The sequence below is a fragment of the Aristolochia californica genome, unplaced genomic scaffold (genome assembly GCF_029961685.1).
Source record: "Aristolochia californica isolate CCGP_79_NKW_82.1479 unplaced genomic scaffold, dmAriCali1.0.hap1 SCAF_9, whole genome shotgun sequence".
Lineage (NCBI taxonomy): Eukaryota > Viridiplantae > Streptophyta > Magnoliopsida > Piperales > Aristolochiaceae > Aristolochia > Aristolochia californica.
The window spans coordinates 2087448-2101845 of NW_027182290.1; the positions used below are offsets into that span (position 1 = coordinate 2087448).

At 38.0% G+C, this 14398-nt stretch overlaps 1 protein-coding gene, 1 long non-coding RNA gene and 1 pseudogene across 2 annotated transcripts; 1 reads left to right on the forward strand and 2 right to left on the reverse strand.

Annotated features, from left to right (window-relative positions):
• Nucleotides 1-24: 24 nt before the first annotated feature.
• LOC137940154 (nuclear pore complex protein NUP96-like) lies at nt 25-4943 on the reverse strand (annotated as a pseudogene).
• A 54-nt stretch (nt 4944-4997) lies between these two features.
• Nucleotides 4998-5603, reverse strand: LOC137942034 (uncharacterized). Its single transcript, XR_011110467.1, has 3 exons — nt 5516-5603; nt 5315-5373; nt 4998-5011 (listed from the first exon to the last, which is right to left on the reverse strand). It is a non-coding gene; the product is annotated as an uncharacterized lncRNA (long non-coding RNA).
• A 3619-nt stretch (nt 5604-9222) lies between these two features.
• Nucleotides 9223-14320, forward strand: LOC137942230 (transcription factor TGA1-like). Its single transcript, XM_068787935.1, has 9 exons — nt 9223-9442; nt 10326-10491; nt 10575-10649; nt 12139-12198; nt 12448-12525; nt 12606-12672; nt 12784-13055; nt 13263-13499; nt 13792-14320. The coding sequence occupies exons 2-9, from the start codon at nt 10336-10338 to the stop codon at nt 13942-13944; spliced, it is 1098 nt and encodes a 365-aa protein (XP_068644036.1). The 5' UTR covers nt 9223-9442; nt 10326-10335; the 3' UTR covers nt 13945-14320.
• Nucleotides 14321-14398: the final 78 nt, after the last annotated feature.

Sequence of the window (14398 nt, forward strand, 5' to 3'; positions counted from 1 at the left end):
GAAAGGGAATAACAGATGGGAAAGGATGAGGAAGCCATAATCTATTTACATCAAACTTCCAATGTAACACATGGCATGAGCAAAATTGGAGAAGGAAGAAGATAACTATGGGGCCGTTTCCAAAAGAAAATACGTAAAAACCGAAACAGCATCCTGTAAATGGCACGATCTTCGGTCCCCAGGGATGGGAGCAGTAAGCATTGCATCAAAGCAGGCCAGTTGCGCTTCTCGTGTTGAGTTCTCTCCACCGTCCGGCAAAAGCAGGCCGCAGAGCTCCTCGGCCATATTCGAGTGCATTGCTCTGGAAAAAAAATAAGAATGGGATGAGCAGTCGAGGAACAGAATCAGCACAAACAAATGCACAAAGTGTAAAGTTAGGTCCAAGGTCCTTCCTAAAATGATTAGTCAAAAACCTCTTTTCCAAATAATAAACTTAAGATTTTTGTAATCACTAATCCACATAGGACTATTAAAGAATCACTGCTGTCATGACAAAAAATGATGGATGTAATGGTAAGAACTAGAAACAGGTGGCTATAGATTCGCAGGCTAGAAATTGTTGTCAAAACAGACCTTTTGCTAATTCGACAACCGAGACAGCCGAAAAGCGGAAGCAGGGAAGGATTGGACATAACACACTAAGAACAATACTCCAGCTCTCATTCAACAAAAGCAAGAACCGGAAGAGTGCCACCCAGGAGTGAGCATCATAAAAACCGATATGTACGGTGTTAAACTCAATATGTTTTAGATGACACTCCTAATATGCATTATGTGCCTTCAATATTCAAGTATAAATTTTATGTGCCTGTGCACAGGATGGCGGCAAGTACCTTGCATCAACAGGAAATTTGTTTCCCCAAACTGAAAGCAACTTATTCAGGCACTCGAAGAAATGTCTGCAAGCTTCGGTTTTCTTCTCTAGAGAATCCTGCAAATATTAGAATTAAAGCAAAGTCATACAAATAGACCAGTTCCAGATTATAGAAAAAGCCGTCCTACCAGGTGATAACAGTTCCAGTATAACAGGGTTCAGAGCGGTAGTGAGGAAATTCTACTTGAACATACTTACAGGAAGCGATTTACAAACATACATAATGATCAAGAGCTAGTTGTTTGAATTAAGAAAGTGATGTGAGATCCATTCTCAAACAAGAAGCGAGATGAAATCAGAAGTGACTATACACATGGGTAGGATGATTCTGTCCTAAAATAAAGATGCACCCTAAGTGGGACAAGCCTGTGATTCCTATTTACAGCAAAGAAACTATCTGTGCAACAATGAAGGAATAGAACTTGTCTATATGGATAAACAAGACCTAGTTACTCATTCAATCACAACTGTAATTCGCAATGAACCATCTGAACTTATAATTTGATGATCATGACAAAGTTATTGTTGAAAGAACTTTGTTGAGGATTATTTTATTTTATTTTTTATGAAGGTCTTTGTTGATGATTATTGACAGAAACAACTAGCCTCTTTAAGAAAATAGGCATTTAACCATCTTATCAAAATGGATATAAGCCAACTGAAAAATGAAACATTTTTCTGTATTATAAGAACATACCATACACCATGACAACCAGGTGTCACTTACCAGTTCACACGTTGTGCTGTCTTCTTGCATAGAACTTTTTAGAACATAGAATTCAATATAAATTCCAGCACCTAATGTCCAATTTGCAATTTCTGACTTATACTCTTCCATGGCACTTGCAAGCCTCCAGATCTCCGAATGTTTAGCTGAATCAAATACATGAAAAAATTCAAGAAATGTTCACGATATGCAAAGAGACTGTAGTAATCCAGATAAACAGATGAACATTCTAACATGTTAGCAAGCTTAAACAAGAAAAGAAGAACTTCAGACACTTATGCAAGGATTCTACCCAACTTCACAAGTTGATTTTTGAAATAGAGAAAATGTAACTTTGATGGATTAGATAAAAATCTGATACCAATTTAACATTACAGTGATAACTATGAAAAGTGAACAATAAATGTATTTTTCAATTACCTGGATAAAAAAGAATTACCTATAGATAAACAATAATATATTATTAATGTTACAATGCATCAAACTTTCATCAAAGTTGTTTATCCCTAGCTAGAGTTATTTCAAGTGAAGTACATACGGTCAATAGTAGACTAATAAATATGTGGTAGATGAGATACTCACATGAAGAAAACAATGTATGAGCAACAGAAGTCATGAAAATTGAGTGAGCTTTTTGCCAATTAGAACATTGAAGAAAATGTTCTAATGCCATAGCCAATTCTCCATGATACTGGAAATATATTGCCTGCACAGATCAGAGTAATTAATAGCACAATCCTAAAAATACTGCAAATCACTGGAGGGAGAAATATGTCAGAGCAAATAACATACCAAAGCCTCATGCAGCCACTCTGATGGTACACCTAGATCTTCAATAAATTTGCACTGGATTTCAAGCCAACTCCAGCACTCACAGTACTGGAACAAGATTTCTCTGATAACAGTAGACTGAATATAAGGGAAATCATCTCGGAGTGGCATGTGGAGAACAACATAGATGGCCCAATGGCACTGTCCAAGGCAAAGAAGCTGAGAAACAAAGCTCATGTCCAGAACATGAAGATTGTTTGAAGTGAAAGCACCAACTGCTTCCAAAAGGGCCCTCTGATGCCAAATCATATGGTAATCAAGTGGGTCAAGTGTGGAGGCAAAGGCACTGAGCATGGTCTTTATAACCCCATAAGCCTTCTCTTCATCAGCATGGAGGAGTATGAGATAGTATGTGAGGTCAAACCGATCACCAGGGCTCCACTTTGGGGCACCTCTGACAGGTCCTTCATCAATGTAAACTGGAATTGGATATGGAGCTCTTTTTTCTATTAAAAGCTGCTTATGAGAGCCAATAACAACTGGTAAAGGAGTATCAGGCGGTAATTGGTACCACATCAACAAGCCCATGTACCTCTTCCAGTCAATTTTGGAATTGGAAAGAGCACCTTGGATATTACCAGCAAGTAGCTCATAAAGCTTAAGCCTTTCTTTCTCAATGAAGCGGAAGTCCAATCCATTAGTTCTCCATATCTCAAGTTGTCTGGCCATGTCAGATCTGTTTACCATAGACCCACCTGCCTCACTCAATAAGCAAGCCATTCTGACATCTCCTCTGGATGCTGCCAGCTCCACTACTGAATCCAGCTGTCACCCAGTCAGAAGAAGAAATATGTGCTCTAAATCATTCGAATCACTTCAAGAGCTCACCTCCTCTTGCACAGGGTGGCAAACACTCTCCTGCAGCCAATAACTGAACTCAGCTCTGCGAACAAGAGGGTAGGCCTCAGGATCCAAATCCCTCAAACCATCCTTCACATCATCCATCATATCCTCTCCATCATCCACACCTACATCTACATCCACATCAACATCCACATGCTATGGTTTTGATCGGCTGCTTATTTCCCTCTCCGAAAACAGAACCTTGATCAACTCCCACACCATGACCTGGTGCATCAAATACATAGAACTAGAAGCAGACAAGCCAGAAACCTCAAGCTGCCTTTCGATAATCCCAATATACTCCCTGCAAATTTCTGGCAGTGTTAAACGACTACATATGAGCTTTTGGAGCTTTAATCTAAAGGAATCTACCACAACAACAGCAGTTTCATGGGTTATTGACTTGTGGAGCTCCAGTGGAGAAACAAAACAAGAATTGACAAGCGCCTCTTTTACTTCATTACTCTCATCTCTGACTACTTCATTGATTGCAACTTTCTCTAGATGGATTACAGAAGACAATGTATTTTTGTACCCAGTACTGCCTATAGGTCTGCCAGTATGAACAAGGATGCCATTAGGCCCCCACCCAACACGGAAGGATCTTCCCATAAATAGTGCAGCATCAACTATATTGCTAGAATGGCTATTGCTTATAGGAGTTTCTTGTTTCAAGTCCAGTTTGAAGCCTTCTACTTTTGTTGCTCTAAGTGGCAAACTTCTATTTTGCCGGATCATAAGAATGTTCTTAGATGAATCCAACTCAGGAGTATTTTTGTATTCCAGCAAGGCCTGTGGTGGCTTCCTCAGAGCTGACGGATTAGACTTTTGACCAGTCTTGTGAGAAGAATATTGCCCAGGAAAATGTTTGTTACTTGTTGTGCTACCTGTCCTCCTATACTCCCTACTAGAGGATTCAACATCTTCCTCCTCCTCTACTGGAAACATCAACATTCTTGTTTCTTGCATCTTGACAGGATCCAGCCCCAAATGAGTCGGGAGAGAGTGAGATAAAACAGTTCCACTAGGACCCACTTGAGGTTCCTCACCAACTTCCAATTCATCAACCCCACCAATCCCCTGTGGCTCCTGAATCAAAGTGTCATCCATGACAATATCGTCATCATCATCATCCTCCTCTTCATTCAGTCCAAATCTACTGAAATGACTAACAGAAAATTTCCATTCACCATTTGTAGGATTAAAAGAAACAAATTTAGCACCCTGCCTTTCATTGTTGTTTCTCAATAATCTAAGAAGCCTATCTCGCTTGGCTCCATCTGAAACTGGTAACTTCTTTTGGAGTATTAAAGTAACTTCAGCCGCTTTATTAAGACCTTGGCCACCTGGAGGCTTGTTGATTTCATCAGTATATACCACAACCTCATGTCTACCAAACCTCACAATCTTATCCAAGTCCAGCCATCTCACATCAGTTTTTCCAAAAAACTTGACATGCCCATAGCCCACCCTTCCAACAGTAAAATCCTCTACTCTACTGCAGTAGTCTTGTTCAGCCAGCTCAAGAGCTGCCAATTCTTTCAAGGAAGGCTTCATGAAATAACCAGAAGAAAATAAAACTGGCAAGGAAACTTCAAGGTTGCTCTTTATCTTATTAGGAGAAGCAGTAGAAGTGATAACTTTTCTTCTCTTAAACTGAGATGACATGTTACTATCTAATGTGACAACATCTACCCCACACAGACCTCTAATGCTACGAACCACGTCTTGGTATCCTATCACAAAAATAAATAAATAAATAAATATGATTAGAAGAAGAAATAAAAATTAGAAAATTAGAAATTTGGAAGTAAAAAGGTCCAGCTATGGTTTCAAATATTCAGAAGCCAAATCAGATGAAATCAGCAAATAATATGAGATCACTAAGAATAAAGTACAAAGAAACTCAAATAAAAACCCTATGCCATAACATTTTAAATAGGAAAAAGAAATTGAGTAATGAACTTCAAGCTAATGTACAAATCGTTCTAGCACATAAATGCAATAGAGTAGAAAAGTGCATCCCAAAAGCCGCAAACCTCTAAGGCGACATATAGCACTGGGGGCCAAGCAAATCCATATGCCGTCCCAGGAACATCTAGCATAAAGACAAAAAAAACAAAAAAAAACACATAAGAACACTAAAGTAGAAAATAACACATTCGTTCGAAGCATTTGAAGCCAGCCCAGGGGACATTCAAGGCTAGAAAATGAAGAGAAATAAATAGTAAAAACTTTACCTGTATCAGAAAGTGAATAAGCTGAATCCATGCTTGGACGAGCTGGACGAAAAAAATAAAGAAGATATTAACGTCACTAAAAATATTTACGTAATTCTGTCTGCAACCTTCCCGCAAAACATTCGTTCAAGTCTTTGATGGAGGGAGAGGGAGCTTTGAAAGAGGCGAATTTAACTACTGTGGAGGCTCATGGGCGATCGCCATGTCTCCAGGCAAACGATGCGGCATGTTTGTAGGGGTAGAGAGGTCCAAGCAGCAAGCCCATTCACCTCCAGCCTGAGCCGGGCAACACGGCCCGTTTTAGGTACTTAACCGGCTAACCACTGTGCTTAGGGTGGGTATTACTTATTAGGATCAGATTGAATTAAAAACCTCATGAGCTAGGAATGAGTTTTCTTCAACCTAATTCACAAAGTATTGTTTATAAATTTTCATTAAAAAAATTAAAAATTTAGGACAAAAAATACTAATATTAATATCTTTTCCATGCGCTCCAAACATACCCTTAGGCCAAATTTAAATTATTTAAGACAAAAATAATACTGATATTAATTTTCTATAAGTAAAAGAATTGATGCTTAAATATAACATAATATATAAATTTTAAATTCCTTTAATTTTCATTTATTTTCTCATAGTCTTCTTTACTCCAATAATGTCACAGCTATCTACCAATAAGATTTATATATAATTACATGTTTCTTAATTATCGACTGATTAAATCAAGTAAGACCAAAACTAGTTTAGTTCTTACACTAGAGACTTTTTTTTTTTAAAATGAAAGTCGGCTAGTCGAGCAAGGAAAGCAATATGTAACCGAAAAAATAACATCGAATTGGCCTATCGTAATTAGTCATAAGCATATCAGTCTCCTTATAGAATATAATTTTAAAATTAAAATTATATAATTGAGTTAAATCGTCTATGGGTTTAAATATTTTATCTATAATTATTATTAATTATTGTTCACAAGACTCTTACAAAATCCACTTCAATATAAACTACCTTAAACTCTAAATTTGTTTACTAAAAATGCTAGCTAACTCTATCGGGTCTATTTGCGGACAACCAAACGAGTTTAGAGGCTTACGCTAAGCTGTAAATTTGAAAAAAAAATTACTCATGGAAGCGCCTTAATAGGTTAAATATAACTGCTTGTAATAATAAAATGGCCTATGAACTTATTTCTTATTCGAGTATTTTTGCCAGTTATCGAAATAGAAAATAATTTATGAACTTTGTATAGAGGATTCATTACTTGCGATTTCTGGATGCTCACATACACACACATACACATACACTCACACAACTTATAGGTGAATCTAGCAATTAGCATTGCTCTATGCGAAATTATGTTAATCCTTGTTCCTTGTATAGTAAGACAGGTGTCAAATCCATATCGATAAATCACATAACATCTTCTCCAGGTGTTACAAGACAAAATATTTGGTAACCAAGGGACCCTCCTAAACACAGACACACACACATATACATGTCAAAGTTTCCTTTGGGCCATATAACCATAAATCACACATGGTGTGGACCCTTGCCATTTCCCCTACCATTTTAGTGACTCCCCCACTTCAACCTTCCAACTGTTCATCAAACCCCACCTCACACTTCAATGGCAGACTAAAACCCTAAAAACCCACTTAGTGGCCCCCACCCAATCCCCCTCACCTCCATGCCACATTATTAAAAGCCCTCTCAAAGTCTCATCCCTACACCCCTCATTGTTATTAATTTTTTGAACCACTCACATTTTATTAATATCAATGAGTTGTAAAGTTTTTGGCTTATCTTATCCTCTTTGTGGCCTTTGTGAATTTGTCATCCATAAACAACCCATTAATGCTTTTTTCTTCTCCTTTTGGTGTGAGTTTTTTTATCTTACATGAGAGAAAGGGTAGGAATTGTAGTGCCATTAACAAGAGAGACCAAACAAATCTAATGTGTCTAGTGATTAAACAATTTGGGAATGTTAGGTGTGGGTGTATAGTCACATTTAGTCGGTCATCTCTGGGGATATTTTGTGTGTATGTGTGGGTGTGTATTTAATTTATAATATAAGATGCTCAAGTGACACTCTATAATTATTTATTATATGGTAGTTAGTGAAATACCAAAAAAATAGTTTTACAATAAGTACCAAATCGAATAATTCATCATAGTACATTGGTTTGCTATACTATGTATTGGTTTTTTTATATAACTAGTTTTTTTACTCAAATTTACATTTAAATTATTTCGTTGGTGAAATAATATTACTTAATTTGAATTATGTGAATATATATATATATATATATATATATATATCGATGTCTTTGTTTATAGGTCGGTCTGCGAATAATAATACTAAAATAAAATAAATAACGAAGAGAAAATACCCAGTAACTGTCAGAGTGGTTCCGTCCACTCTTGTAGGCGATAGTTTTTCGTACCTAACAGATTGGTCTTTTGGGTGTATTGGCTAGCCGTTGTCATGGTATCAGAGTTGGGTATGCCACGTCTCACATTCGAATCCCATGAGAAGCGGTCAAGAATGGGCGGGGTGGGTGTCAGAGTGGTTTTGTCCACTCTTGTAGGCGGTAGCTTTCCACACCTAACATATCGGTCTGTTGGGTGTATTGGCTAGCCGCTGTAGCAACTACTTATTTGTAGCAAAAAATCCAAAAAACATCTCGATCATAGTAACCAAACGGTAAAACACCAAAAAAATAGAAATAGTCCCTACCAACCTGGGAAAGTGGTGGAAATTTTGGGTGGGTGGGTGGATGCATAAGTGGATTAAAAATTGATTGATTGAAGGGAGGGTGAATAGTGAGTCCTCAAATTTGGAATCTAGTGGGAAGGGATACTTGATGGACCAAATGAAGAGGAATATACTCTTTCTTTAGCACATTATAAAAGGTAGAAACCTAACGAATCAAAGTCGATAGAGACATTTTCTTTCCTCCCAATTGAAGTGGAGACGGTTTCAATGGGAGAAAGTGAAGAGAAGCTTCTCAAGGTTTTAATTTAATGATTTATTATTTGAAATAATATAAATTATAATAAATTCTATGTGCCTTTTCCTACATATTGTGGAGCAATTATTTAAACTAATAATAATAATAATAATAATAATTATTATTATTATTATTTAAAAAATATATTAAAATTTAACATCAATTTAAGTTTTTATAAGTTTTAATATAAATTTTTATTTACATTCGAATCCGTTGATATCGCTCTAACATACGGCGTTGAAGAGAAAAAGTACTACTCGCGAAAATGGTCATTGACCTTACGTGTCGAGCCCACGCCCACTGCGCACCATAGCGCATTTTAAAACTCTGCCCTGGCAGGAGACATTTTCTAACCGTGTTGGACTTTAATGGAATATGACGCATCAGCTGACGTGTAAAATAACAAGACAATGGCCCCAAGATAATTTATTAAAATCCCATAAAAATAAAAAATATAATGTCTCACCCTCATCACGACAATAATTTTATTTTAATCAAAAAGTAAAAAATAAAAATTCCTCCAAAATCAAGACCCGCCGTCGTCCTCCGCCCATATTCCGGAATCAGTCGCACATCACCAGGATAGCGCAGGATAAGGTCCTTGGAGTGCGCAGGTTAACGTGACATGGTGCGCATTTTCCAAGGGAGTATTAGTGGGAGTGTGACCGTTGACTGTAGCAGGCGCGATAAAAGGGCGGGGGGAGAGAGAATTTCCTTTTTTTTTTTGGTTGAAGCTCTCTATTTGATAGATTCCCTGTGACGAAAGGAATGGAAATTAGGGTTTTGTGGAGATTAGGCTCTGGAGGTGTGGAGAATCTGGAATTGGCTGTCAGTGGATCGTGCGGAGTTTGGTGTTTGTCGGAGTTGATTACGTTGAGGTTGTCGAGGATAGCGGCGGAAGCTTTGGTTTGAATTTCTGGTGAGAGTTGTTTGATTTTATGCGTTTTTTTTGTTTTTTGGAGCTGGTTTGTTTTTGCTATGTGTAGGTTCGTGTGGACGTTGTGTGGAGTTGTTACTGAAATAGTGGAGTCGTGGACCTCTGTTTTATTTTCGTTGTACTGTTGATGATACTACTGATAGTGGAATTGGTTGTCAGTGAAAGTATTGATTGGATTTTGGATTGGCAAAGAAAGTGTCTTCATATTTTGGTCGCTTGTAGCTATGGTTTTACTTACGAAGAAGTATCAGAAGCCAGGAAGCTGAACTTGGAAACAACTGGTGGCGCGAGGTGGTGTCGTAATAGAGGTTAACCTTTAGACGATGGTTTAGAATTCTCTGAAATAAGCGTTTATTTTGCTTGGTAGTCGGGACTGGACGAGGCTCAATAGTTTGCTGCTCAGCGATTGTTGCATCATGGTCAACTGGCTTTCTTGTACTTCACTTTTGGCCGGAGCTGACGATCGTGCTGTGGTAAAGTGAAGTGCATGGAACCTGTGTTCTCAAGATCTTCTTTGTTCATATGTCGTAAACTATTTTTACGACTTGAAAGGATTGCAAGGGTCATTAGCGTTGGTTTTTGAGGTGGGCCCAATTTCTTTTGATCAGCGAGAGGCAATTAATGGCGGCTTATTGAAGTTGCTATTGCTTAACTATGTTTAGCGTGCAAAGTTTTTCTCGATATGGTCTCTGAACATGATAGAAGCTTGTCCTCCATTCTTAAGTTTGTTTGGCGTTCAAGAAAAATTAAATCAATTATTTTTCTACATATGTCTACCCAAGTCTTAGATGTTCTCTATTTGTTGTAGCAGTCAGTTGAAAAAAAAAAAAAAGAGTTTCACGAGTATCATTGTTTTCATTTGCAGTCCAAAGATTATGAGCACTCCTACTCAGTTTGCCACACCAAGAAGGATGGTTCTCTATGAGCCAAACCACCAGTTGGGTATGTGGGGAGGGCCCTTCAAAGCGGATAACAGTCCCAATACTGGCACATCTTCAGTTGTGGTACCTGATGCAAAGGTTGACAATAGGGTAAGAGCTCAAACTCATTTTGCGGCATCGTAGTCTATGATGAACTATTCTCATTTTTATTTTTTTATGAACTTCTTTTGTAGTCTGAAGCTGCTTCTCAAGGGAATCCAGGACCCTCAAAAAAATATGACCAGGAAGCAAACAAACCTCTTGATAAGGTAAAGCACTACATTACAGAGGATTTACCTGTTTCTTCTTAAAATAACTTGAAAGAAGAGAACAGACAGTCTGCGGTTCAATGGTCTTGTGGAGGGTTTTTTGAGATTGAGTTCTCGACTTTGAGCCTCACCTAGGTCTGTGGATAACTGGGTATAAACCTATTGTGGTAAAATGACCAAAAAAAACAAAGGTTGAAGGAAAGAAAAGGTCAAACTCCTAGTTATTCCTTTATTTTTATGAGCTGATGGTGCAGTGTCATATTGGGGTTCATTTGCTTTGAAATCGCACACGCTAAGGACTCTGAATGATCACTCTTATTAGCCGGTGAAAGAGGGTGCTTCCCTCCCCGAGTTGATTATTTGGTAGCACTAGACTCTCGCCCCACTGCTTTGGTGTTCCTTGCACCATGTGTTCATTTTTTGATTGCTGTTACTATACAGCCGTAGCTTTTATGTAATTGTCTTGTGGACCTTCCACCTCTTTGGAATGGCCTTGTACCCTCTTCTGTCTCTCAATAAACTTGCTCTCGCCTTTAAGAAAAAATATATAATAACTGGGAAATCAAGCCAGTGGTTTGTTCCTCTTATCTTATTATTAAAATGAGAGGATATGAATAACCTATTTAGTTCAACATTGAGTCTTCAACTCCTGTTCTGCATTTGTAAAGGATCCTATTGCCTGATCGGTTCTCTTCTGGTTTGTGTGATCTCCTGTTTATGATTTTGTACTTATTTACAATTCAGTAACGTGTTGAATAAAAAGACAAATCGAGGTCCCTATTTCAGGTGTTGTGATTGATTAGGACCTATACTAGTTCATGGGTTTTGCTGGCCATTATTTTCTTGGACCCCATTATCCTGCTTCCGTGTAAGCAAATTCAATAATTCATGGCCTTTTCTATGTTAGAAATTCTAGGCTGTTATTTCTGGTCAATCATAATCATTCTAAAATAGATAGATAAATATAAATTCATGAAGACATACTAGCCAATGTGGTGAAATATATAGTTTTTTGAAACTTTGTTTGGGTTTATTGCTTGAGAGAATTATTTACAAAGAGGAATTCACCCGTGAAGTACAATCGGAAAAGAGTTTCCAACCGCCAGGTATTGGAGAGTAACTCACTCCTGAGCCAACTTATCTGATATACCATTGGCACATTTTAGTGTGTGGTGAAATATTTTGGAGTAAGTATGTCTTATAATCATTTTATTTAAAAAAGTTTAAGTCATGTATTTCTGAAGAAGCAGGTTCCATGATTGTTCGTTGCAAAGGATGGTCATCCTTACATTTAGAAAAGGAGTCATTGATAGAAAAAAGTCTCCTTGATTTTCTTTTTTCCTCTTTATTGCTTGCATTGAAAATTTTAATCATCCTTATTTATCATTCAGCATGCTGAACTCTTGCACTCCTGGCACATGATTTTCTTGTGAAATTTAGTTGCATCTGTCTGTCACGGTTCCACTAAATATAGCAATTGCATAAACAGGTCTTGAGACGTCTTGCACAAAATAGAGAGGCTGCTCGGAAAAGTCGTCTACGCAAGAAGGTAAGTTGGAAAATACCAGTTTGAAGTGGGATATACTTTTTCCATATGAAGCAAGTTAAACTGCTGTAAAGTTAAAATCCTCGTGGCTTTCCTATGAATCAGAGAAATGCAAGTGCATAGATACAATTGTGAAAAGCATTGCTTCTTTTTTTTCATCAAGAGCCATTTCCTAAATATGCTGGGATTGGGTAATGAGTACGACTTCTTTATTTTGGGAAATACATCAGATTAAAAATGTAATTTTGGCAGGCCTATGTCCAACAACTGGAATCAAGTCGCTTGAAGCTGAATCAGTTAGAGCAGGAGTATGAGCGAGCAAGACCGCAGGTCCGTGGACATTTTGTTAAAACAAATACATTTCTGTTTTCTTGCTGCCAAGTGACTAGCAGAAGTGTTCCTTAATACAGGGTGTATACATTGGTGGATCTTCAGGAGATTCTAGCCACCTTGGTTTATCTGCAACTGTTAACTCTGGTACAACATTTGATGCTCCCGCATTTGCTTGGGTCTTCCATTTAAAGTTCTGTGACTCTGTCTCTTTCTTCTTATGTCATCCAATCCCATTCCTTGTTGACACTATTGTAGGTGTTGCTGCATTTGAGATGGAATACGGACACTGGGTTGAGGAACAAAATAGGCAAATATGTGAACTAAGAAATGCTTTGCAAGCCCATGTGAGCGACATAGAGCTTCGCATACTTGTAGAAAGTGGCATGACCCACTATGACGATCTTTTCCGTATGAAATCTATTGCTGCAAAGTCTGATGTTTTCTACTTGATGTCTGGGATGTGGAAGACTGCGGCAGAGCGGTTCTTTCTCTGGATTGGGGGATTTCGCCCTTCTGAACTACTAAAGGTTGGCTACTTCACTTTGTTGTTGTTGGTATCCTTTTTTATTTTTTATTATTTATTTTATTAATTTGTTTGTGTATGTACCGACTAAAATTTGCCCTGCCTTTATGCCTATACCTATCTATCTATCTATCTATCTATCTATCTGTCTAATATATCTTCTGTATACTATTCTGTTTTGACTAAGATGCTGTATTTGTACTATATGCAGGTTCTCACTCCACAGCTTGATCCCTTGACAGAACAACAACTTGTAGCTGTTTATAACCTGCAACAATCATCTCAGCAAGCTGAGGATGCACTTTCACAAGGGCTGGATAAGCTACAGCAGACTTTGGCCGAGACACTGGCCTCCGATCCATTGGGGGCATCAGGTGTAGCTAATTATATGGGGCAGATGGCTACTGCTATGGGGAAGTTGGAGGCTCTTGTAAGCTTTGTGAATCAGGTAAACTTTAAGGCAGTTTAATCACTTATATCAGTTCTTCATGTTGATGTTGTAGACTTCTTATCTGAAATGACCAAGCTGTGTTTATTCTATGCTCCAACATCTTATCAATTGAGAAGCCTTGACCATCACACTGTGTGCCATTTTACTGCTTTTTTTATTTCTAATTTGGGATCAGTAACCGGTATATATTTGGAACCATGTTAGGTATATATTTGACCATGTCCGGTCAAAGATAGATTGAAAATGCGAGTTCTGGTCTTTTCTAACGGTGTTAGTGCATCTCCAACAGGCTGATCATCTTCGGCAGCAGACTCTGCAACAGATGTATCGGATTCTAACGACCCGTCAAGCAGCTCGAGGCTTGCTAGCCCTGGGTGATTATATTCAACGTCTTCGTGCCCTAAGCTCCCTTTGGGCTGCTCGACCTCGTGAACCAGCATAAACCAAAGCAAGAAGTAGAACTTATATCCCCACAATTATGTCATGACCCAATGATCTCCTGGCGCCGTCAGACGGCGATGTTCATCGGTGTCTATGTTGCGTTTTTTTGGCTCTAACATTTTTGAAGCAGCCGTCTGCTTTCATGATTTGAAAGAAAAATGTAAATATTCCCTTTTAGGTAGCTCAATATCCCAAAGTAAGAAAAGCCTTTTTAGGCCCTTTGGGATGTGATGTGTTATATGTTGTAAATTATGCTTGTGAATGATACTATTTTTGCAAAGCGAGTGTTTTTTTTTTTTTCCACAAATTAGTGAGTGTAGATGTGAAGAAACGAGGGTTAGAGGAAGAACTGTATATGAGATTTCTATCTTAAGAAGCTTTTTGCTCGGTACTGGATGAGGTTTCAGGTTTTGACCCATTGCATCAAGAACCATAGGTACTCATATGACGAAATT